General features: G+C 37.3%; 1 protein-coding gene across 1 annotated transcript in view; it reads right to left on the bottom strand.

Annotated features, from left to right (window-relative positions):
* SIL1 (SIL1 nucleotide exchange factor) overlaps window positions 1–26,980 on the bottom strand; it is a 330,856-nt gene that overhangs the window by 151,983 nt on the left and 151,893 nt on the right. The window contains exon 5 of the mRNA XM_074212929.1: window positions 12,566–12,659. Coding sequence (XP_074069030.1) covers window positions 12,566–12,659 — 94 coding nt within the window. The remainder of the gene's footprint in view (window positions 1–12,565; window positions 12,660–26,980) is intronic.

Raw genomic sequence — 26,980 nt, 5'->3', positions numbered from 1 at the left:
ATTTATAGCAGCCCTGTTTGTGGTGGCAAAGAATTGGAAATCAAGTAAATGTCCTTCAATTGGGGAATGGTTTAGCAAACTGTTGTATATGTATGTCATGGAACACTATTGTTCTATTAGAAACCAGGAGGGACAGGATTTCAGGGAAGCCTGGAGGGATTTGCATGAACTGATGCTGAGTGAGATGAGCAGAACCAGAAAAACACCGTACACCCTAACAGCAACATGGGGGGGTGATGATCAACCTTGAAGGATTCGCTCATTCCATCAGTGCAACAATCGGGGAACAATTTTGGGCTGTCTGCAAAGGAGAGTGCCATCTGTATCTAGATAAGGAGCTGTGGAGTTTGAACAAAGTTCAAGGACTATTCCCTTTAATTTAGAAAAAAACAGATATCTTTTTGTCTGATCTTGTTACCTCTTAGACTTCTCTTCTTTAAGGATATGATTTCTCTCTCATCACACCCAATTTGGATCAAGGTACAACATGGAAACAAAGTAAAGACTGACAGATTGCTTTCTGTGGTGGGGGGGAGGGAAATAAGATTAGGGGGAAAATTGTAAAACGCAAATAATATGTTTAATAAAAATTAATTTAGAAAAAAGATAATAATTTTCTTCATTTACCTTTTGCAACTCCTTTTAGAATTGGTCAATTCTATTTTTGAAGGAGTTGTGATGCCTTTCCATCTGCCCAACTGTGTATTTTATAAGATGTTAATTTTCTCTTGTATATAGTTAATTTTCTCTTGTGTTTCTTTTCCTAATTTTTCCATTTGATTTTTAAACTCCTTTCTTATCTTTTCTAAGAAGTCTTTCTGGACTGGAGACGAATTCATATTCTCCTCTGAAGTGCCATCCCCCTCTATCTTTTTCTAAGCTAGTATATTTTTAATAGACATGCTTTGCGCTGGTCATTCTTCATTTTGGGCCCTTTCCTTAGGGTCTTGTGTTGGGGAAGGGGCTGGTTTGCAGACTTTCAGTGATGAGATCTCTAGAATCCTTGTTCAATGGGATTAGGAATTCCAGGGAGTTACTCAGTGGGCCTACCAGTAAGGAATGCTAGATGCTTTCTCTGGATTTTCTGTCCTCTAGACCTGGGGCTGGATTGCACAATCTGGGCAGGGCTCTCAGTCTAAAAAAGCCATAGGCTTTCTCCAATAATAAGCTTTAGGGAAAATCTGCTACCCATACCAGTGCCTTGGGGCTGTTTCTGTATTTGTGCTGGAGAAAGGCAGGCCCTCACACAGGAATAACAGGGGGCTCAGCTGGAAACACTGGGGTTCCTCTGCTGGAAACACAGGGGCTACCAGCTCAGGTCTTCCAGACCAATCCAGTTGGTCAGATAAATGTCTGGGCAGCTCTGCTGGAGCTCTCCTGTCTATTTATCACGCATATGCCAAAGGCTTCATGACAGGTCTTATTGAGAGGTGTTCCTCTTTGTAATTCTGTGGTTCTGTGGGTCCAAAAATCTGTTAAGAAGGCTTGATTCATGTTGACTCTGAGGGAAAGCCAGGGGAGTTTAAAACAGGCCTGGCTTCTCTCTGCCATCTTGATTGGAACTCTGGAAATTTTTCAACATTCTCTCACTTGCATATTTATAAGTTCTACACCTTTCTATCACTCCCCCTTCCCACTCCCCTGGCAAACAGTATGGTCAAAGTTTTACATGAACATTTCTGTTTAACATATTTATACATTAGTTATGTTGGATAAGAGTAATTCAAACTAAGGGAAAAGAAAGAAAACCATGAGATAGAAAGGAAAAACACTAGAGAAGTCTTAAAAAAGTGATCAGAGCATACGTTCAGATTCTGTCAGAATTTTTTGTTTTGTTTTTCTCCTCTGGATGTGGATGGCATTGTCCATAACAGGTCTCCCAGGGTTATCCTTGATCTCTGAACTGCTGAGAGGAGCTCCATCCAATATAATTGATAGATTGTTACTGGTAATGTTTACAATATTCTCTTAGTTCTCCTTCCTTTGCTCAGCATTATTTCATGTAATTCTTTCCATGCTTCTTTAAGAAAAGTCCAACCACATATGGTTCCTTACAGAACAACAGTACTCTATAATATATGTATAGATATAGATATGGATATAGATGATGATGTCTAAATCAACGGACATCACCTAAATTTCAAATTCTTTGCCAATACAAAGAGCTACTAGAAATATTTTTGAACATGTTGGACTTTTCCTATTTTTTTTTATTTCTTTTGGATATTGGCTTAGTATTGGTATTGCTGTGTCAAAGGTCAAGAGTATGATCAATTTTACTGTTCTTTGGGCAAATTTCCAGGTTGATCTCCAGAATGGGTGGATCAGTTCACCACCCTAATCTATTCTTAATTCTCTAGTCTTTTCTACCTTTGTCATCTTCTTTTTCCTGCCCTCCAGGCTTTTCAATTCCTTTTATGTGCCACAAATTGGGAAGTAAGCTCCTTGAAAATAGAGATTGAATTTCCTTTTGCCTATATTTATATTCATCATGTTTTACCTGGTACATTATAGGTGCTTAATAAATAGTTGTTGAATTAACTTGCGAGAAAATTAAATAGAAGCAATATTAATAATAATAAATGATATAGTGCTTTAAGATTTGCAAAATGTTTCACATGCTATTTCATTTGATCCTACATCTACCCATGAGATAAGTACTCTTATTAATCTCATGGATAAAAACATATGAGGAAACTGAGGTTGAAAAAAGATGATTTGCCCAGAGTATCATAGGATTTTAATAGTAGAAAAACTAGGAACCAAAACTAAAGGTTTTCTATTACAGTTTTTAAAAAAATGTCTTTAGTCAACAATAAACCATGAGCCATGGAGGGAGTTTATTCACCCCTGAAGAATTCTCAATCCACAGTCATCATTTTCATCAGCCCAAGTGACTCTTTTCAACTGGGTTTCATTCCAGATGTTTGACTTTCTAGGTCACCATGTCTACTTTTGGTTAACAAAACTCTATAGCATTGGTGGCAATGTCCCAGAATAGAAAGCCAGACTCCAATACCCTCCAGTATCCTGCACAAAAAAGATGAGAAAATAGGTTTGCCTGAGGTCAGGAAGGTTATAAGTGGCACTGATAGGTGCACTATCTCCTCACTCCAAATGCTGCAATCTTTCCATTATACCCTTGCTTTTTTCCTTCAATGTCAAACAGTGTTATTTTCAGTCCTTTTAATCATGCTGATCATCCTTCTCTAGACATGATTTGATTCATCAGGGAGGGTCCTTAAGGAAGGAATACAATATTCTGGATATGGACTATCTATGGCAGAGTATAATGAAATATACATCAAGTCTAAAACCTCCATGACAAGTTTTACTTTCTGGTTACAGGACTGATAAAAATTATTTCTTTAATAATAAATTAACTGAACAATAACATCCAAATCCAAATTCCTCAGTCTTCAACCTGATTTACCCATCTGTTACAAATTCTCACTTTTTTTTTCTTTTTTAGGTTTTTTTGCAAGGCAAATGGGGTTAAGTGGCTTTCCCAAGGCCACACAGCTAGGTAATTATTAAGTGTCTGAGGCTGGATTTGAACCCAGGTACTCCTGACTCCAGGGCCAGTGCTTTATTCACTGCACCACCTAGCCACCCCTACAAATACCTCTTAACCACTTCTCACACTCCTTGAAAATCTCTCCTCTTTTGGTGACTCTGACAACTAATTTTCTATTATCCTGTTTCTCTTCCCTTTGATTAATCTCTTTGGCTGGCTCTTCTTTGCCTAGACCATAAATGCAGATACTGTCTTAATTTCCTCAGCTCTTTCCTTTCCCAACACTTCCACTTTTTGCAATTTAATACTGCCTAAGACTTCCAATTCATCCATGGGGCTGGCCAACTGTCTTCCTATCTCTAGTCACAGACTGTCAACTTCAACTGGCTAGTGGACTTCACTGTATCTGTAAATTAAAGACCTCCCCTCCCCCTTGGTTCCCTATAGAATCTTTTTCTTTTTTTTTTTAAATTTATTTAAGGCACTAAGGTTAAGTGATTTGCCCAAAGTAATATAGCTAGGCAATTATTAAGAGTCTGAGGCTACATTTGAACTCAGGTCCTCCTGTCTCCAGAGCCAGTGCTCTATCCACTGCACCACCTAGCTGCCCCTCCCTGTGGAATTTTGAAGGATTTGTAAAGTATCTATGTTTGTCTGATTGTAAGGAGTTCCTCTGAAACCAATTCTGCTGAGAGTCAAACAGATATTTTTGTATCTGTCAGTGACCTTTAAACTCTCTCTAGGCCATCCAACCCAAAGCAGAGGACTAAAAAAGGCAACAAAATGACAATCAATAGTGAAACCCTTCTTAATCTATTCTCCTTCCAGTTCTCCTATCCTTAGATTAAACTCTACATTATGCACCTAGTTCAGCAATAAGGATTATAAGGTTTATCATGTAACTGTCTTTTCTAGAGAAATTTAATTTTCTTTTGGCTTTTCTAATGAGACTCATTGGCCCGCACTCTTCCTTTCAGTGTATTTTTTTGAGTTTCCTGACATAAAAGAAAGCTTAAATCCACAGAGTTGCATCCTGGGAAAGATGGGTATTGTTGGGAGTAGGACATATCTGTCTAATGCTTTAAGATTAGTAAAAGTGTGTTACTTACATAATCTCATATAATCCTTTTTAACTCCCCTAAATAAATTTAAATTTCTGGCAGTCTATCTGAGCTGGCACCTTTCTTTTAAACTAACAACAACAACCACCACCACCACCACTTCCAGGTGAGGGTCTATCTCAGAAAGGATAATCAACTTTATTAATGACTAACAAATTCAAAAATGCTCACATTTGTATACAGCTCATTTTTATCCTCAAATTAACCCTGTGAAAGAGGGTGGAACAGGGATTATTCTGTTCCTTTCAAATACATAGAAAATAATCCTGAACGTTATGTTTTTCCAGAATATACATTTGGAAAAAGCAAAACTAAACTCCTTGCTCATTACTACTCTCCTTTTTTTTTTAAAAAAAACAGCAAAAAAGTAAAAGATAGAGTGATATTAGACAAGCAAAGAGAAAACTATAGTCAGAGGAAAGGATAATTTCATCATTCAAAAGTTAAAGGAAACAGCCAGGTGCCTGTTAACCTGGACCAGAGCCTGGGCAAGGAAGAACTGAATGATGAACTGAATGCCAAAGTAGAAACTATGGTAACCTTGGAAATTAAAATGGCCACTCACTCCATCTTAGAGCTAATAATTAGAACAAAGAGGAAATTCAGTCAGCCTGATGTATATCTTCATTTTCAATGGAGAGATTTCAAAGGGATCAAGCCATGATCTTTTTAGAAGAATAAGTAGAATTATATAGACAGCTACTAAAAATGAAATTCTAAAGACAGAAACCAAAACAATTTTAGAGAAGATGTAAAGGCCTCAAGGAATTCAAGTAAACATAAAGGGAATTTCATGACCAGCTTAAAATTACAAATATTTATAACCTTTGACCTGGGCGATACCATTACTAAGCCTACAGTCCAAGGAGGTAAAATGACAGACAGAAATATCCCATATACACCAATATCATAGGAGACTACTTTATAAAAGTTAAAAATGGAAAACAAAACAGTTTCCAAACAACAGTAAAAAAACAGCTCAAATCATAGTATGCAAATATGCACACATAAAAATGTAAATATGAGGAATTCAGAGAAACAATGAAACACTTGTTTGAAATGATGGAAAATGTAGAAAGATGAAACAAGAACAATATGTAAAAGTACTATGAAAATGAAAATGTCAAAAGAAACAATAATAAATTATAAAATTCAGATTACACAATATCTGATCTTAGTTCCAGAAAAATAATGATTAAATACTCTTCTCCCTCCTTTCCACAGAGGGGTATTTTTTTCCCACATGAGGCCAGTTTTCACGGTTTTGTTAGTTTTCATTTCTTTGTTACAAAAGAATGGTCTCTGAGAAGGGGTGGTTAGTGGAAAATGATACAGATGTAAAAACAAATGAAAAAGAAAAAGTAAGACATTTTTCTTAAAAGATTTTATAGTTATGGCAAACGTGTGCTACAATATAATAAAATAGCACTCTACTTAGCCTTCTATCCCTCGACCTCTAAAAAGGCAAGCATAAAAGACAAAATAGCAGTTTGACTGAAAAAAATACAAGGAGTAGGAAAGGCTGTAAGAATAATATGAAGCAAAGCTATTACATAATAGTTAGATGTTCACAGACCAGAAAAGAGTTTTCTCAAGAAAACAATTAAATAAAAAACTACTCCAAATTACAAGGCTGTTGTTGAGTCATTTTTCAAGCATGTACAATACTTTATGATCTTACTGGGAGGTTTTTTTGGGCAATGATATAGGAATGGCTTGCCATTTTTTTCTCTGACTCATTTGACAGATGAGGAAACTGAGGCAAATAGGTTTAAGGACTTGCCCAGGGTCACACAGTAAGTGGTCTGAGGCCAGATTTGAACACAGGAAGGTAAGACTCCCTGACTCCAGGTCTGGCATTCCACCTTCTATACCACTTAACTTCCCCAGCAGGAACAATAACAATTAAATTAAGGCAAAGTGGAGCTTAGAAATAGTCAATATGGTAAGAACTCAGGCACATTTAAGAGAAAGGAAGTTGTGAATTAGACTGGTCTAAGCTTTGTGAAAAACTGTTTGAAATCATATCAGAAGATACTCAAACTATTTATAGAGTTTTTGCACCAGTAATCCCACAAACTATAAAATGTCCAAATAAAATCAATGAGAGAAACAAAATTCCATACATATTAAAATCTATTTTACTTTTTTGGTGGGGTAAGGCAATTAGGTTAAGTGACTTGCCTGAGGTCACACAGCTGGGTAATTATTAAGTATCTGAGGTCAAATTTGAATTCAGGACTTCCTGATTCCAGGATTGGTGCTCTATCAACTGTGCCACCTAGCTGCCCCAAAATCTGTTTTCACAGCATTTTTTTGTAGTAGCCAAAAATTGGAAATAAGATACTGTCAGACTGAGAAATAGCCAAGTGGCATAATAGTCAGATAAAGTAAATATTCCACCAAACTGATGCTTTTAAAACTCTATGCTGGAAGTCAAACAGAAATATCAATGCCCTCTGAAACCCTTCTTAACCAAGGACTTCTACCCTGATAATAGATTGAATTATAGGGTCCTCTTCAATCTCTGTTTGGTCTTCTCTGGGAAAATAGTCATGATAATAATATGTGGAATGAATGTTAGGAATTCAGAGAAACATGGCAAAACTTTTATGAATGAAGGTAGAGCAAAGAAAGTAGAAATAGTAGAAGTTTATGTCATTAACAAGTATTTATCAAACATCTACCTTATGCCAGGAACTCTTATAGGTATTTAGGATACAAATATAATTCCAAATTAAGGGGAGCTTATGTTCTAAAAGGTAAGCAACTAGATATGTATTCAAAATGAACAAAAAGCAAATAAATATAAATGAATACAAAGAAATTGGGCAAGAGGGGAATTGGTGCAGAAAGTGGTCCTTGGGTTATACCTTGAAGGGAAAGAAGAATTCTAGGAAGAGAAGGAAGAGGAGAGAATGAAGTAAATTATAGGTTTAGAGAAGAGCCTGCACACATAAAAATTCAGGAGTAAGAGAGAGAATACGCTGGATCTCCAGAGTGGGAAGAAAAGTAACATACAATGAAGTCATAAAGTCAGGTTGGGAAAAGGTTATAAAGGATTATAAAAGGTAAACAAATATTATAATACTTAAACTTACTGAATAGGTGAGTAAAAATAATCATACCTATGCTTAATTAAAATCACACTGGTGTCCAGAGGGAGAATAGGTTGACTCATGAGTGGAAGATCAATAAGAAGGCTACTAAGATAATCAAGGCAGAAGCTTTAGGAGCAGAAAGGAGTCAAATGCAAATATGGCAAGAAATAAGACACTTGAGGCAAGGAAGAGTGAGGAGTGAAGGAAAACAAAATTATAAATCTGGGTAACTGGGAACAATCATAATGCCTTCTATAGGAATATAGTTATCCTTTCCATATTATGACTTTCCTATTGCAGTTCTGATATATTATGTATGGGCATAAGAAATTAAGTGGGAATTTTGAGAGACTTTTGTGGAAGCTGCAACAATACAGGAAAAAGTTTAGGAACTCAGAAATGCCTAATACATACACACACACACACACACATATATATATATATATATATATATATGTATATATATATATATATATATATATAACTGTATAATACTAACATATTTTATCTAGTGCAAAGGAAGGGACAAAAAATTTTACAAGGATTTTTCAGACTGTGGAGGCACCACAACTCAGGATGGAAGGGATATTTGCAGTAAAGTTTGGAAGGGGGTGGGTTCTGTTTTGATCATTTTGGGTTTGAGATATCTCTGGGATATATATCTTATCCTATCTATCTATCTATCTATCTATTCAAATGTCCACCAAACTCTAATTAAGCACAGTGATCAATTCAGTTTCCAAAAGAACAGATGAAGCAATCCACTTCCTTCTCTTGATAGACTGCATGTACCTAATATCAAAAGAACTGTCAGACAGTTACATTGTCAATCAGTGTGATATTTGTTACAGGGAGTGTTCAGTGGCAAGAGATGGAAGGTGAATGTTATAAAGGACAGCCTAGGAAACGGAGATATTTGAAGACCAATTAAACAAATGATAAGTACATGAACTAAGATAGTGGTGTGCCAGATATTTCAAAGACAGATAACATCAAGATCTGGTGAGGGACTGGTTAAAGGAAGGGTAATTAAAGATGAGTAGAAAATGCCTTCAAATTTTATTTAATTATCTCAGGGAAATTGTTTGTTTCTTTTTTTTTTTTTGAATATTTTTTCCAACTAATTCATCTTTTAAATAAATATTAAGTTCCAAATGCTATCCTTCCCTTCTCTCCTTTCTGAGATAGAAAGCATTTTGATATATAAGTTATACTTGTTCAAATAAATTTTTGATTGGGATCACACATCCTCTTTCCCCTTGGCCAGCTATTCATATACCCCATGACAGTCCCAATGGCAAGGAGGCAACATTTGAAAACACAAATGCTTTGGCTCTGACCTTTCTAAGTAAAAACATGCTGTACATTGAAGGGCAGTAATGACACAAGCCTAGTCAGGATGGACTGAAGAATCAACCTCAGAGGTTAGTACATTGTTTCCTCACCTGATGGACATAATATTCCAGGTCATACAGAGCCATTATCTTCTCTTCCAGAGTGGTGCTGGAGCTGTTGAACTGGTTGATGAGTCGAACCATAATCTGGAGATCACTCTCAATGACAACATTCAAGGCTTCAAAGTCCTTCTTTAGATCTTCAATAGGGCGAAAACGTTTCCTGACATCTTCCTGCTGAGCCTAGGGGAAAAATATATGGACACACAAAAGATGAAGAAGTGTTGTTTCAAGCTCATCAATCTCCAAGGGGTCCTGTGTATTGGGTGAAAGAATGAGAAAGAGTGCAAAAGCATGAGGAAAGGTTATGAGAGGAGATGGATGAGGGTGGGTGGAGAAAGGGGTAGAAGTGGAAGAGAATATGGGAGTCAAGGTATATGTATTTTAAAGTTCAGATTTAACAGTAGGTCACTTTATAGTTAATAAAATACTTGCTCAGGTAAAAGAAAAAGTCAATGGCTGTATAAGTAAAATGACCAAGTTTGACCCTAGAAAAGAGCTGAGAAAATGCACATTCATTCAGGGGCAGTGGGGAATAGGTGTCAAATACTGAATTTACAGTCAACTACAATCACTATGTTGATTACATTTACCAAACTGCTTTTTATCCACTTTCTTTTTTAATCCATTAAAAGAGATGGTTCTCTTGATAGGGGAGGAGGGATATATTTGGAAACAGATGTGACATTTTTAAAAAGGTATAAATTATCTTGTCAAGTATTTCCTTCACAACAACCTTTGATGCCCAAGAGGTTTAGGACCTGTCTGAATTTCTAAAAAAATGTTTATATTATGTCCAGGCAAAAGGATCCCAGGAACCAACCTTCAGACACTTAAGACATGTAGAAGAACTTCAAAAAAGGTCCTCTGGTTTGTATATTCAAAAGGAAGCAACAATGTCCCTATGTAAGTTTTCTGGAGCAGAGAATGGAACTTCCCATTCCTACAGTTCCCTATATATGATTCTAAGAGTGAATGGATAATAATATCTGGGACGGGGAGTTAGCATGTTGGGTTCTTCCTAAGGCTTTGGGGATGCCAGTAGCCAAGAAAACCTGAACTTCAATTTCTACTCCATATCTGTGTTTCCATCTGACAAAAGTTTTTATAGGAACCTGGGAAAGAAAAACTGTAGGAAGAGACAGCTGTCAAGAGTGGGAACAATTTACTGATGAAAATTAAATCACTGTCATTACTGTCACAGGTGTACAATTTGGATGACTGTTTGAAATGGCTAAATTACTGCATGTACTGTACTCAAATCCCTAACTATCTACACTCACCTCTCCCTGTATATGTACACAAAGTATTTCTGAGATCAAGTTATGCTGTTAGAAGGAAAAAGGCCTTTAATTGAATATTTCAAATATGAGATGATCCTTAATTTTCATTCCAATTCCATTTCAATTGCAGAAGATAGTGTCCACAAACTCTGAAAGGATATATAGGTTTTGTCTAAAATAACAGGGTCTCAATCATCCAAGAAAAATTAAAAAGCACAGTTATTTATAAAATCATGATGACAAGAAGCAATCAGCTACAAACTGTTCATCTCTTACCTATGGACTTTTCTCTCACCCACTATAAGCACCCCCTACAACAGGAAACAAAGAAAATGAAAGATCCAATCTATCTACAAAAAAACTGACTCTGCACAGTTCCATAGTTTTGTTTCCTGGGCCCAAATAGGGAGATAGTGCCATAGCATCCAGCCCTAAGGATTGGTAAATCACTTCTTCTTTCTGAGTCAGCTAAGTAGCACAGTAGATTAGAACATTCATTAGGGCTGAAGGCAAGAATATCTGAGTTCAAATTCAGTCTGATACACTTAAAATGTTTGACCCTAGACAAGTCACTTAAGTTCTGTCTGTCATCTGTCAAATCGAGATAATAATAGTATCTACAGGGACTAGAACATGGCAAGCACTTCCCCCTTCTATATCCCATTTTCTCTAAAGTAAGGGACTATTCTCTAAATTATAAAGCTTTAGGTTTCTATGCATCAGTTCTGAGAAACAAAGTAAAGATTAGAATTCCAATCCTGATGCCACAAGAATCTAGGGAATAGTTAGCATAATCTACCTCCCCGACCAGTAGAAATCACTGTTTTCTTTTTCTCAGAGCAAAGCAAACAGATCCTGATGCTCAATAATTAAAGAAAAAGGAAATGAGACCTTGCTCAGCACAAACCTGGGAAATAGTGATCAGTGGAAATAAAATGGGGAAAAAGAAACCAAATGGAAAAGATCTTATGTTTTAGGAGTTATCTTCAATTTTTTTGTCTTTAAAAAATAGTTTTAAGCTTCTTGATAAACACTAAAACATCTCAACTTGAACAGAATATATGAGGTAACCAAGGGAGAAGCTGTTCCCAAGGAAAAAAATATTTGGATGCTGGAAAGGAGGCAATAGGTTGGCAAATTCTTGATTTACAAGAAAGGGCTAAATCTGGTACAATTCAGTAATTTTCTCAACTGCTGGGGAATGAATTATGGAAAGGAAGGGAGTCTGAGACATACGATCAAGTCCAACCCTTTGGCTTGTTGGGGTCAACCTGAGGGCCCTCAGGATATTCTGGGGTCTTTCTCAGCACTGACAGTCTTTCTTTCACTAGATGCACAATTTGCCTGTTCACGTTATTGCTACTATGTGAGATTCAGAGGTTTCCTTATTCTTTTTGTCCCATCTATCTCTTCCCTCTAATGCTGTCACTCCCTAAGTTTCCTTGTCTGGCTTTAAGAAGCTTTTCTGAGGATATAAAGGCTGAAGGTAACCTGAACTTTATATAAACATGGGACTTTAAGCTCACATGAAGCAGTTTATTACCTACCTGGCTGTATGACTTTAAAAGTATAACTTATCTCACCTCTAAGCCTCAGTTTCCAGTCATATAATGAGAAGCTGGCTTATGCCCTAAATCAAAATACAGGAATGTTATGAAGGTACCATTATTCAAAAACTTTCTAAGACATAAACTTTATTTTTTGCTAACTTGGCATTAAGTATTACAAAAATTATATAAATTATTCTGTAATTATTATTTGTTGACTTGTTTTGCTTGATTAGACCTGCGATTTCATCAGCATTAAAGGTTCTCCTTCTTTGAGAATTGTCCAGGACATTGAGAGATTAAGTGACTTACCCAGAGTCACAAAGCCAATATATGTCCCAATTCTCAGGCCAACTGCCTATTCAATAGAACAAACCAACTCATTTCTTATTGCTATTGATGTTCTTAATGGTGAGGGTGGTAATAGTGGGAGGAGAAGCAGCCCATGATACATACAAAGGCTTTGAGAGAATGGTGAGAACCTTGCTATTAAAATAAAACCAAAAGGAGCTTCAATGAAATCCTGTGTGGAAAATACATACCTTATCTTCCTTTTCAGTCCCTACCCCCTCCTTGAATTTTTCAAGAGCACTCTTGAGATCTTGAGTTGTGAAGCCATGTGTCTTGAGGTCCAATCTAAGAAAATACAACCCCAAAATTAGTCAGAAGGGACCATTTCCCCATGGAAAGCTACTTATCACACCCAAGGGTTCCAAAGCAAGGAGGAGGGGAAGAGAGCCAAGGGACTAGTTCCATCTTGGAGACATCCAGGGTACACTTTATATTATGTTTACATTATGTTCTATTGCAATCAAGATGATCAGCTATAGTCACTGAGCACAAAGGGAGCCATATATATACATATATACACCTTATAATGGTATTAGGTGCTATTTAAATTAGTCCATAGTTCTTATTTATGAATAGAACAGACTAGTGACCTCTTAATGGCAAATATTATACTGTTTAACAACTGACTTTGATGTCAACTTCCAAATGGTTTTGTGACATTTTGTTTCCCTTTTTATTTGTCAAGTTCATATTCTCAATTGCTAAAAGGTCCACTCCTAAAAAATAGAGCTCACTAAAAAATGTGATAAGCAATCATGTGCACAAGAATGGATCTTGATTTCCAGAGATTTGGGAATAAAAAAAAAGCAAATTCAAACCAGATTTAACCCAGAAGAATTTAATAGTTTTTTCAACATTTTATTATTTTAAAAGATATATTCATCGATACATATTAAGTTTTGATGGTTCTTTTTTTTCTCAAGAAATTTATATTCTAATGGGGTGAGACAACACATGCAAATCAATTACATCAGCTGCTTCTTGTACATTCTACTGGTTGGAATTGAAAATGTAGTTTAAAAGCTTTAATTCTTTTACAAGCTACTGGAACCCCATCACTTTCACTCATGGAACCCTGCCATGAAATAAATGAGATAGGGTCATCCAAAAGGAGTCATAGGGGCAGCTAGGATAGAGCATTGGCCCTGGAGTCAGTAGGAGCTAAATTCAAATCTAGCTTCAAACAATTAAGTATTAAACAGCTGTGTGACCTTAGGCAAGTCACTTAACCCCATTGTCCAAATTGTTTACAAGAAACACATTTAAAGCAGAGAGATACATAGAGAGTAAAGGTTAAAGACTAAAACAGAATATATTATGCTTCAGCTGAAATGAAAATAGCAGTGATAATAATCCATATCTGAGACAAAGAAAATGCAAAAACTGATCTCATCAAAAGGGATAAAGGGAAACTACATCTACCTAAAATGTACCATAGACAATGAAGTAATTTAAATACTAAACATGTATGCACAAAGTGGTATCCTATCCAAATTTTTAGAGAATAAGCTAAAATGACTTACAGGAAGACTGAGACAGCACAACTATAGTGGTGAGGAAACCTCAATCTCCTTCTCTCAGAATTAGATAAATCTAACCATAAAATAAACAAGAAGAAAGTTAAGGAGGTAAAGAGAATATTAAAAAAGTTAGATATGATGGACCTCTGAAAAAAAATAAATGAGGAGAGAAAGGAATATACCTTTTTCTCTGTGGTACATGGCACCTATACAAAAACTGATCAAGTAATAGGGCATTAAAAAACCTCACAATCAAATGTAAAAAGGCAGAAATAAAAAATGTATCCTTTTCAGATCATGATGCAACAAAGATTACCTGTAACAAGGGGCCATGGAAAGATGGATTAAAATCAATTGTAAACTAAATAACCTAATTTTAAGGAATGAGTAGGAGGGGTGGGGCACCAAGGGCCAAGATAGTAGCATGAGAACAGGTTTTCTTAGGAGCTCTCTCCAAAATATTTTTAAAAAACCCTTAAAATTATGACTCCAACTAAATTTTCAAGAGAGAAAACCCACAAAAAGATGCTGTGAAGTAATTCTCCAAGCCAAGGTAACCTGGAAGATTGTGGGAAGGTTCTGTTCCACTGGGTTGGAGGGGGCAGCAGTGCAGCCAGGATCACCAAGTCAGAGCGAAGGAGCTCCAGCTTTCCAGGAACTGTTTGTGAGATGCCTGGGTCCCTGCGAGCACAGATCCTAGCAGCAGAAACAGTTTTCTGACCTGCCAACCCAGGGAACACCAAGCACAACTTGGAAGAACAGCAAGGAAACCTCTGGCAGAGGGAGCATACAGCCCAAGCCAACTTGGTCCTCAGCACAGTCACAGCCATCAGTGAAGACCAGATCCCAGGAAACAGAAGCAAGCCCACAGAGCTGCCCAGCAGCTAATTCCAGAGCCCTCAGGCCATGAAAGGTAAGGGGGTTGAGGGAAGGCTGTCAAGGTCTCTTTTCTGTCCTTCGAACAGAACTCTGGTGCTTTGTCCATATTCAGATCCTGGTCATAGTCTGGGCCCCCATACTGCCATAATTGAATAAGGACCCTCCTCACAGCACCAGGCAGAAGTTATTCACATACCAGAGCACAGGCAGGAGAATAGTCAGAGACCCTTATCCTTGAAGGAACTGAGGTCCTTGTGGGGGTGTTCCAAATAAAGACAATTACTTAAGTCCCATGGAGGATCAAAATACACACACTCAGAAGATGACAAAGGTTCAAGCTTCTGAATCCAGAGCCTCAAAGAAAAATAGGAACTGGGCTCAGACTATGGTAGAGCTCAAAAAATGTTTTGATAATCAAGTTAAGGAGGCAGAGGAAAAATTGGTGGGGGGGGGGGAGAGAGACGGGGGGGGAGAGAGAGAGAGAGAGAGAGAGAGAGAGAGAGACAGGAAAAACATGAAAGCCAAGTCAGCACCTTAGTCAAGGAGATCTAAAAAAAAGGTTAAAAACCAGTTTAGTTCAAATGGAAAAAGCAGTCCACAAAGTTAATGAGGAGAAGGATACCTTAAAAAGCAGAATTGGTCAGATGGAAAAGGAGATAAGAAAGTTCTCTGAAGAAAACAACACTTTCAAATGTAGAATGAAGATAAAGGAAGCTGATGACTTTGTGAGGAATCAAGAAACAATAATACAATACTAAAGGAATGAAAAACTAGAAGAAAATATGAAGTATCTCATTGAAAAAAATAACTGATCTAGAAAACTGATCTAATAAGAGACAATTTAAAAATTATTTTAAGTCATGTTTAGGAAAAGAGCCTTGACTTCATTTTAAAAGAATTTCTACAGGAAAATTGCCTGGTATTCTAGAAGCAGAGGGCAAAATAGAAATTGAGAGAATCCACCAATCTCCTACTTAAAGAGATCCCCCCGCAAAAAACAAACCTAGGACTAATATACCCAAGTTCCAAAACTCCCAAGTCAAAGAGAAAAATGAACGGCCAGAAGGAAACAATTCAAATATCATGGAGCTACAATCAGGATTACCCAGGACTTAGCAGCATCTACATTAAGGGTTCATTGGGCTTGGAATATAATATTCCAGGAGGCAAAAGAGCTTGGAATGCAACTGAGAATCAACTACCCAGCAAAACTGAACGTTCTCTTTAGGAGAAAAGATAGACTTTCAATGAAACAGGGGAATTTCAAATGTTCCTGTTGAAATGACCAGAGCTGAACAGAAAGTTTGATCTTCAAGTACAGTACTTAGATGAAGCACAGAGAGAGTGGACAAGGAGGACTAATTATGAGGGATTTAATGATGATGAACTGTGTATATTCCTGCATGGAAAGATGATACTGATAACACTTATATGAACCTTCTCATTTATTAAAGCAGTTAAAAGAAGCATATATAGACAAGGCACAGGAGGGAGCTGAATTTGAAGCTATAATATATTATAAGGTGAAAAGGAAATGTACTGGGAGAAAGGGAAAGGAAAGGTAGAATAGGTTAAGATATTTCATGTAAGAATCAAGAAATAACTTTTGCAATGTAAGGAAAGGGGGAAGGTGAGGGGGAATGAGGGAAACTTCATTCTCATTGAAAATGATTCAGGGATGAAACAATATACTTATTTAATAGAGTATAGAAATCTAGAAGAAAAAAGAAAGGGGATAGGAGAAAGGGGACAGGGGAGAGGAGGAGGGATGTAGGTGATAGAGGAGAGGGGAGATCATAGGAGAGGATAGTCAGCTATAACACATTTTCTTTACTACTTTTTGCAATGTGGTGGTATTGGGTGGCCTGCTAGGACCATGCAACTGGGTGGTTGCTGGGTCTCTGGGGTGGGATGTAGGCTTGGGGCCTCCTGGCCCAGGGCTGGTGCTCTGTCCATTGCACCATGCAGCTGCCCCACAGCACACTTTTGAAAAGTGACAGAGTGAAAGGAGAGAGAAAATATAATAAATGGTAGTGGGGAGGTATAGATGGAGCAGCAACTGTGTAAAAATATGGAAGTAACATTTCTGATGGATTTATGGTAAAGAATGTGATCCACCCCAGAGGCAGAGCTGATGGTATCTGAACATAGTCTGAAGCATATTTTTTTTCTCCTTCTTTCACTTTATTTCTCTTAAGGTTTTTTATTTTGGGGGGGGGATGGGGGAAGGGTGATTATGTTTACTTTTACAACAAGATTATTTTAGAATGTGTAAATAAATAAAAATGTAAACTTTTTCTTTTTTTCTTTCTTTTTTTTTTAAGGTTTTTGCAAGGCAATGGGGTTAAGTGGCTTGCCCAAGGCCATAAGGTTAGGTAATTATTAAGTGTCTGAGGCAGATTTGAACTGACTCCAGGGCCAGTGCTCTACCCACTGTGCCACCTAGCCGCCCCTAAAAATGTAAACTTAAAAAATAAAAGAAATATAGACCAAAAAAAAAAAAGAAATATAGACCTAAGATCTTTAGAATAAAGTGCAGGATGTTGAGAAAAAAAAAAGAAAGAAAGAATGAGTGGGTCATACATATCACAGGAATAATAATTTCATCCAAGACAATGACAATAAGGAGACAACATAGCAAAATTTGTAGGATATAGTCAAGGCAGTTAGTTATTAGGCGAAATTTTTTGATATCTAAAGTGGGACTGCCCAACCTTACTTTTTTTTTTCAGTTATTTTTTTTGCAAGGCAAAGGGGATTAAGTGGCTTGCCCAAGGGCACACAGCTAGGTAATTATTAAGTGTCTGAGACCGGATTTGAACTCAGGTACTCCTGACTGGAGGACCTACTCCTGACTCAAGGACCAATGATCTATCCACTGCACCATCTAGCCGCCCCCCCCAACCTTACTTTTAAAGTTTTTATTGAAACAATAGACAATATATATTGATCTGCCATTTTAATGAAAGCTTTGCAGTACTCAGCTTCATTTACTAAAGCATCTAGTAAACCCATAGGCAGGCTGCATTTTGGACAACCCTGATCTAAATAACTATAGGAATAAAACAGAGAAAGAGGAGAGCAATGAATTGGGGAACTAAACAAGCCAGAGAAGGAATAAATTTAAAATCCCCAATTAAATGCCAAATTAGAAATACTGAAAATCAAAGGAGAAATTAATAAAATGCAAAAGTAAAAAAACTATTGAAATAATAAATAAAACTAAGAGCTGGTTTTATGGGGGAAAAAACCAATACAATAGATAAACCTTGGTTAAAATTTGATTTAAAAAAAAAGAGGGACAGCTGAGTGGTGCAGTGGATAAAGCACTGGCCCTGGAGTCAGGAGGACCTGAATTCAAAGCCAGCCTCAGACACTTAATAATTGCCTAGCTGTGTGAGCTTGGGCAAGTCACTTGACCCCATTGCCTTAAATAAGAAAGAAAGAAAGAAAGAAAGAAAGAAAGAAAGAAAGAAAGAAAGAAAGAAAGAAAGGAAGAAAGGAAGAAAGAAAGGAAAACCAAACTGCCAGCACAAAAATGAAAAAGTTCAACTCACCACCAATAACAAGTAAATTAAAGTAATAATTTGGAACTATTTCATCCAACTGAAAGTCTGACAATCTAAGTGAAATAGATGAATATTCACAAAAATAGCATATTAATCAAAGAGTTTCAAAATTAAATACTTAAATAATCCCATTTCAAAAAAAATTGTATAAGCCATCAATGAAATCCCTAAGAAAAAAGTCTCCAGGACCAGATGGATTCATAAATGAATTTGACCAAACAATTAAAAAACAATTAATTCCAAGTCTATAGAAACTATTTGAAAAAATAGATGAAGGAGTTTTGCCATATTCCTTCTATGACACCAAAATGGTGCTGATTACTAAACCAGGAAGAGTCAAAACAAAGAAAGAAAATTATAGACCAATTTCCCTAATGAATATTGATGCAAAAATTTTAAATAAAATATTAGCAAAGAGATTACAAGTTATCACTAGAATAATATACTATGACCAGGTAGGATTTAAATCAGGAATGCAGAGTTCATTCAATATTAGGAAAACTATCAGTATAATTGATAATATCAACAATAAAATTAACAGAAATCATATGACTATTTCAAGAGATGCTAAAAAAGTTTTTGACAAAATACAACACCCATTTCTATTAAAAAAAACACTAGAGACAATAGGAATAAATGGAGCTTTCCTTAAACTGAAAAGTAGTATCTATCTAAAACCATCAACAAGGGGCAGCTAGGTGGCCCAGTGGATAGAGCACCGGCCCTGGAGTCAGGAGGACCTTAGTTCAAATTTGGTCTCAGACCTTTTTTTAAAAGGTTTTACAAGGGGCAGAGCCAAGATGGCGACATGAAGGGATAGAGTCTTAAGAGCTCTCTGATAAAAATTCACGAACTAAGGACTCTAACTAAACTTTCTAGAGACAGAACCCACAAAGGGACCCAGTGAGGCAGTTCCTCCTATTCAAGGTAACCTGGAAAAGAGCAGAAAGGCTCTGCTCCACTGGGTCGGAGGGGCGGCCCACAGGAGGGGTGGCCCACCAGAGCAAAAGAACTTCAGCCTCCTGGAGGCAGCCCCAGGGCGCTGGGAGCCGTGGCTCACAGCAGCGGGGGAGTCTCCTGAGCTGCACCCTGGGGAGCACCGGGCAAAAAGTGGGGGAACAGCGGGGGACCTCTGCCAGAGCAATCATGTGGAGCCCAGCCCTCAGGGCACACAACCAGCAGCTTGGTCTTTCAGCAGCCTAGACCTGGAAACAGAAGCAGGTGGAGCTGGTAAGCAGGAGCCCCTAGGGCATGAGCCCATTGAGCTGAGGGAGGGGAGTGAAGAGAGACTGCAGAGCTCTGTCCTCTGCCCCTGGAACAGAACTCTGGGGCTCTGACCACATTCAGATCCTGATCCCAGTCTAGGCCCCCCCATAGAACAACAGCCCCCCCCCCCACCTCGGCCCCGTGGCAGAGGGGGGCCCTGATGGTCATTCACAGACCAGGAGGGAGGACAGAGCCTCACACACTGAGACCCTTGTGGGAGTGTCCCAAAAGCTCAGGAAGCACCCTAAAAAACAGGCTTAGGTTGGGAAAATGAACAAGCAAAGAAACAAGAGTAAGACCATTGAGAAATATTTTGCAAATGAGCCCAAGAAGGATCAAAATACTCAGTCTGAAGATGAGGAAGCACAAGCTCCTGCATTTAAAGACTCCAAGAAAAACAGAAATTGGACTCAGGCTATGATAGAGCTCAAAAAAGACTTTGAAAATCAAATGAGGGAGTTGGAAGAAAAACTGGGAAAAGAAAGGAGAGAGATGCAGGGAAAACATGAAAATGAAGTCAGCAGCTTAGTCAAGGACATCCAAAAAAATGCTGAAGAAAATAGCATGCTAAAAACCAGCTTAGGTCAAATGGATAAAACAGTTCAAAAAGTTATTGAGGAAAAGAATGCTTTAAAAAGCAAAACTGGCCAGATGGAAAAAGAGATAAGAAAACTCTCTGAGGAGAACAAATCCTTCAGACAAAGAATAGAATTCAGGGAGATTGATGAATTTACCAGAAATCAGGAATCAAAACTTCAAAACCAAAAAAATGAAAAAATATAAGAAAATGTGAAATATTTCATTGAAAAAACAACTGATATGGAAAACAGACTTAGGAAAGATAATTTGAAAATTATTGGAATACCTGAAAGTCATGATCAGGAAAAGAGCCTTGACATCATTTTCAAAGAATTACTACAGGAAAATTGCCCTGATATTCTAGAAGCAGTGGGCAAAATAGAAATGGAGAGAATCCACTGATTCCCCCCCCACCCCGAGAAAGAGATCTCAAAAAAACCAACCCCTAGGATTATTATAGCCAAGTTCCAGAACTCCCAACTCAAAGAGAAAATATTACAAGCAGCCAGAAGGACACAGTTCAAATATCGTGGAGCTGCAGTCAGGATCTCATAGGATTTAGCAGCAGCTACATTGGAAGCTTGTAGGGCTTGGAATACAATATACTGGAAGGCAAAAGAGCTTAGAATGCAGCCAAGAATGAACTACCCAGCAAGGCTGAATGTCCTCTTCCAGGGAAAAAGATGGACTTTCAATGAACCAGGCGAATTTCAAAGGTTCCTTTTGGAATGGCCAGAGCTGAACAGAAGGTTTGATTTTCAGATACAGGACTCAGGTGAAGCATGGAGATTGGAGGAGAGGGGGGAAATATGAGGGACTTAATGAAGATGAACTGCATGTATAGAAAAATGATACTGATAATATTTATATGAACCATCTCAGTTAATAGAGCAGGTAGAGGGAGCTTTTATAGTTGAAGCACAGGAGAAAGCAGAATTCGAAGATAAAATAGGGTGTAAAAATGGAGTCAATAGGAAAAAAAAGGGAAATGGAATGGGAGAAAGAAAAAGGAGAGGGGGAATAGTCCAAGATATTTCACATAAGTTTTTTTTTTATTATAGTGAGCTATTGCAATGATATGGAAGGGGGGAGGCAAGGGGGAATGAGGGAACCTTTGCTCTCATCAGAGATGGCTAGGAGAGGAAACAGCAAATATACTCAATGGGGTATAGACAACTGGAGTAAGAAGGAGGGGGCAGCAGGGGGAAGGGGAGGGGATGTGAATAAAGGAGGAGAGGATGGACCATGGTGGGGAGAGTGGTCAGATATAACACATTTTCTTTTTTACTTCTTGCAAGGGGCTGGGATTTGATAGCCTGCCCAAGACCATAGGGCCAGGTGGATTCTGGGCCTAAGAGGTGGTATGGGGGCTCAGGGCTTCTTGGTCCCAGGACCAGGGATCTGTCCGCTGCGCCACTCAGCGACCCTACAGGAGAGTCAGAGTGAAAGGAGAGAGAAAATATAGTACATGGTAGTGGAGAAATAAGAAAGGATGGAGTTGCGATCAACAATGGCAACCTTGGAAAAATATGGAAGTAACTTTTGTGATGGACTTATAAAGAATGTGATTCACCCACAACAGAGTTGATGGTGTTGGAACAAAGACTGAAGCACATCTTTTGTTATTATGATTTGGGGGAGGATGCAGGGCAAGTGGGGCTGGGTGGCCTGTCTGGGGCCACATAACAGGGTGATCTTTGGGCGTCTGGGGCCGGATTTGAACCCAGGTGCTCCTGGCTCAAGGGCCAATGCTCTGTCTGCCACCCAGCCACTCCTACTATTATTACTATTTTATTTTATTTTGGGTCTTTTTTTTCTTCTTTTTGGTTTTTGCAGGGCAGTGGGGATTGGGTGGCTTGCATATCACATGGCTGGGTGATTATTGGGTTTATGAGGCTGGATATGGACTCGGGTGCTCATGGCTCCAGGGCTAGTGCTTCGTCCATTGCACCACCTGGCCATACCTACAATTATTACTATTATTTTTTTTAATTTTAAATTTTTTTCTCTCCCCTTTACTTTTTTCACCCAAGCAAGTCTATCTATATTCATAGGGGGAGGGGTATTTTGTTTACTTGTAAACAAGAATATTTTATTAATGTAAAAAAAACATTTGTACAAAATGAGAATAAAAATAAATTTAAAAAGGGGGGAAAAAAAGTTTTTACAAGGCAATGAGGTTAAGTGGCTTGCCTAAGGTCACACAGCTAGGTAATTATTAAGTGTCTCAGGCCGTATTTGAACTCAGGTACTCCTGACTCCAGGGCCGGTGCTCTATCCACTGGGCCACCACCCCTTCAGACTCTTAATAATTAATTAGCTGTGTGATCTTGGGCAAGATACTTAACCCATTGCCTTGCAAAAACCAAAACAAACAAATAAATAAAACATCAAAAAGCATTATATGTGATGGGGATAAGCTAAAAGCATCTCCAGTAAAATCAGGGATGAAACATGCATGTCCATTATCATCACTATTATTCAATATTGCATTAGAAATGGTAGCTTTAGCAATAAAAGAAGAAAAAGAAATTGAAGGAATTAGAATAAGTAATGAAGAAACAAAACTCTCTCTCTTTGAAGATGATATGATGGTATACTTAGAGAACCCTAGAAAATCAATTAAAAACTACCTGAAACAATTAGCAACTTTAACAAAGTTGCAGAATATAAAATAAACCCACCTAAATCATCAACATTTTTATATAATACCAACAAAATACAGCAGCAAGAAATAGAAAGAGAAATTCCATTTAAAACTAGTTAACTGTAGACAACATAAAACACCTGGGAGTCTCCCTATCAAAATAAATGGGGGGGGGGGGCTAGGTGGCGTAGTGGATAGAGCACCAGCCTTGGAGTCAGGAGTACCTGGGTTCAAATCCAGTCTCAGACACTTAATAATTGCCTAGCTGTGTGGCCTTGGGCAAGCCACTTAACCCCATTTGCCTTGCAAAAATCTAAAACAAAAACAAAAACAAAAAACAAAAAACCAAAATAAACCCGGAAACTATATAAAAACAATTATAAGGGGCGGCTAGGTGGCACAGTGGATAGATCACTGGTCCTCGAGTCAGGAGTACCTGAGTTCAAATCCAACCTCAGACACATAATTACCTAACTGTGTGGCTTTGGGCAAGCCATTTAACCCCATTTGCCTTTGCAAAAAACAAAAAAAGCTAAAAAAACCCCAGTCCAATTATAAAATGCTTTTTCACACAAATAAAATCAGACCTAAATAATTGGGCAAATATCAGTTGTTCATGGGGTCAAGTGAGCTAATATAATAAAAATGACAATTCTACCTAAATTAAGTTACTTATTTGGTGGCATAACAATCAAACTACTAAAGAATTACTTTGCTAACTAGAAAAAATAGTAACTAAATTCATATGGAGGAACAAAAGGTCAAGAATTATCAAAAGAATAAAAGGAGAAAAGAAACCCAAAGGAAAATGGTGTAGCCACATACCAGTTCTAAAATTGTATTATAAAGCATCAGTCATCAAAACTGTTTGGTGTTGGTTAAGAAATAGAGTAGTGGATCCATGGAATAGGTTAAGTACAAAAGAAACAGTAGTAAAAGTCTATAGTAAAGACTCCATCTTCTGGGATAAGAACTCTGATAAAAAAACTGTTAGGAAAACAGGAAGATAGTATGGCAGAAACTAGGCAAGGACCAACATCTCACACCTTATACCAAGATAAGGTTGATATGGGCACAGGATTTAATGTTTATTTATTTATTTTTGCAACTACAAGTAACAGTAGTTTTCAACAATCATTTTTCTACATTTTTCTCCCTCTCTCTCTTCCCTCCCTCCTCCCCTTGACAGAAAGCAATGTAAAATAGGCTCTACATCTATAAACATGCTAAACACAGATCTGTATTATTCATATTGTAAAAGAAAAATGACATCTAAATAGAAGAGAAAAAATTAGGACACAAAAATTGATATAATTTTATAAGACTACTTTTTTTTAAAAACTAAAAATAGTAAACTTTGGTCTGCATTTAAACTACACAATTCCTTCTCTGGATATGGATGGCATTCTCCATCTCTTTTAGTATTGTCTTTGATTATTGTACTGCAGATATGATCAAGTTCATCATAATTGATCATCAACCCATGTTATTATTAAGGTGTATAATGTTCTTCAAGTTCTGCTCACTTCACTCAGCATCAATTCACACAAGTCTTTCCATGCTATACTGAAATCCTGTCCTTCATTTCTTATTCAACAATTGTGTTCCATTACATCTTATCCCACGTTGTGTACAGCCACTTCCCAAATGAAGGACATACCTTCAATTTCTAATTTTTTGCCACTATAAAAAGAGCTGCTATCAACATTTTTGTACATGTGGGTTTTTTTAATCCTTTATCATGATCTCTTTGAGATACAGACCCAGTAGTGGCATTACTGGTTCAAAGGTATGCATAGGTTATTTTCCTTTGGGTATAATATCAAACTGCTCTCCAGAAAGGTTAGATTAGTTCACAACTCCACCAATAATGCATTAATGTCCCAGTTTTCCCACATACTCTCCAACATTGCACATTTTCCTTTTTAATCATATTGGCCAATCTGATAGGTGTGAGGTAGTACCTCAAAGATGTTTTAATTTGCATTTCTCTAATCAATAATGATTTAGTGCATTTTTTTCTTATGACTATAGATAGCTTTAATTTTTTCATCTAAGAATTATCTTCTCATTTCATTTGACCATTTATCAATTTGTGAATGACTTGTATTCTTATAAATTTGATTCAGTTTTCTATATATTTTATTTTATTTTGGGGGGGTTGCAAGTGACTTGCTCAAGGTCACACAGCTAAGTAATTATTAAGTGGCTGGGGCCAGATTTGAACTCTGGTCCTCCTGACTTCAGGACCAGTATTCTAACAACTGTGCTACCTAGCTATCTCTTCCATATATTTTAGAAATGAGTTCTTTGTCAGAAACATTAGTTGTAAAAAATTGTTTCCCATATTACTGCATTCCTTCTCATTTTGACTGTATTGATTTTATTTGTGGAAAAATTTTTCAATTTACTATAATCAAAATTATTCATTTTGTCTTTTATAAAGTTCTCAATCTCATCTTTGGTCATAAACTGCTCCTCTTTCTAAAGATCTGGCAGATAAACTATTCTGTCTTCTCCTAATTGTCTTGATATCACCATGAGAACAGGATTTAGACATAAAAAATATTATTTTTTTGTGATTTCTTTGGAATACAGTTGTTCTAATAGTGGTTTTGCTGGATCAAAGGGTATTCATGGTTTTATTGTCCTCTCTAGAAAGGTTGGATCAGTTCACATGCACAAAAAATATTTACATCAGCTCTTTTCATGGTGTCAAAAAAGACATAATTGAGGGGAGGCTCATAAATTGAGGAATAGCTGAACAAATTGTGACATATAAATGTGGAGCACTATTGTTTTGTAAGAAATCATAAGGGACAGGACTTCAGAAAAGCCTGAAAAGACTTGCATGAAATCATGCTGAGTGAACAGAACCAGAAGAACATCATACACACTAGAAACAACATTGTGTGATGATCAACTGCTCATTTCATTACAATAATCAAAGATAATTCTGAAGGACTTGTGATAGCCAGAGAAAGAACTGAGGAGTCTGAATATAGACTAAAGCTTACTATTTTTTTTCTTTCTGTTCTTGGCTTTTGCAAGGCAATGGGGGTTGTGACTTCCCCAGCATCACCCAGGTAAGCAAGTATTACCATATTTCCCCATATATAATGTACCCATGTATAGGATGTACCTTAATTTGGGGGTCTGAAATTTGAAAAAAATGTATTACATAAAGTATTGAACTCAAATTTTACTCATCATGAAATTCTAGGACCTTTTGCTCATAGCTTTCAGGCATCTTTTGGGCAAGTCTGGTGTGTGTATATGCATGTTTAGTCAATTCTTTTTCCTGAATCTGAAGCACCAATTGTGTCCTCCTTTGAAATCAGTAACTTCTTTTTCATCAGCAATACTTCTTGCTTCCTGCTGATCCATCTTTGTGAACACAGGAATTCCAATGGCCCTTTGCTCTTCAATTCCCTCATTAAATCAGGCCATTTGGCTGACTTGCCTTTCATGGCCTTCTTCTGCTGGGGCATTTTCAGTAGGGTTTCTTTTTCTGGTAGCCAGTCTCAGATTGTTTTCTCTTGAGGAAGGAACAAACTGACAATCAGCAGCATGATTTCCATTCACTTTTGCAAACTGGATCACTTTGAACTTGAATTCAGTATAGTACAAAAATCTTTTTTTTTCTTTTTAGGTTTTTTTCAAGGCAATGGGGTTAAGTGGCTTGCCCAAGGCCACACAGCTAGGTAATTGTTAAGTGTCTCAGCCCGGATTTGAACTCAGCTACACCTGATTCCAGGGCCGGTGCTCTATCAACTGCACCACCTAGCCACCCCCAAAAATCTTTTCTGAGCCATTTCTGGGCAGAACATTGCAAAACATAATCTAATATACTGGTAACAAATGTGAAACAAGGAACATAAAGTCAAAAAGCACAAAAAAGTGGGAAATGCAAGTAAAAAAAATCTACAACAATGAGCACAAAAACAAGAGCTAAAAAGTGAGAAATACAAGTTAAAAAAACTGCAACACACTGTATAAGATGCTCCCAGTTTTTAGATTCCAAATTTTTCGACAAAGGGTGAGTCATATATGGGAAAATGAAGTAAGTATCTGATGCTAAATTTGAACTCAGGTCCTCTTGACTTTAGGGTTGATGTTCTTTTCCACTGTGCCACCTAGCTGCCC

The sequence above is a fragment of the Macrotis lagotis genome, chromosome 1, assembly GCF_037893015.1.
Source record: "Macrotis lagotis isolate mMagLag1 chromosome 1, bilby.v1.9.chrom.fasta, whole genome shotgun sequence".
Classification (NCBI taxonomy): Eukaryota; Metazoa; Chordata; class Mammalia; order Peramelemorphia; family Peramelidae; genus Macrotis; species Macrotis lagotis.
This window is presented reverse-complemented; position numbering and strand designations above follow the sequence as displayed.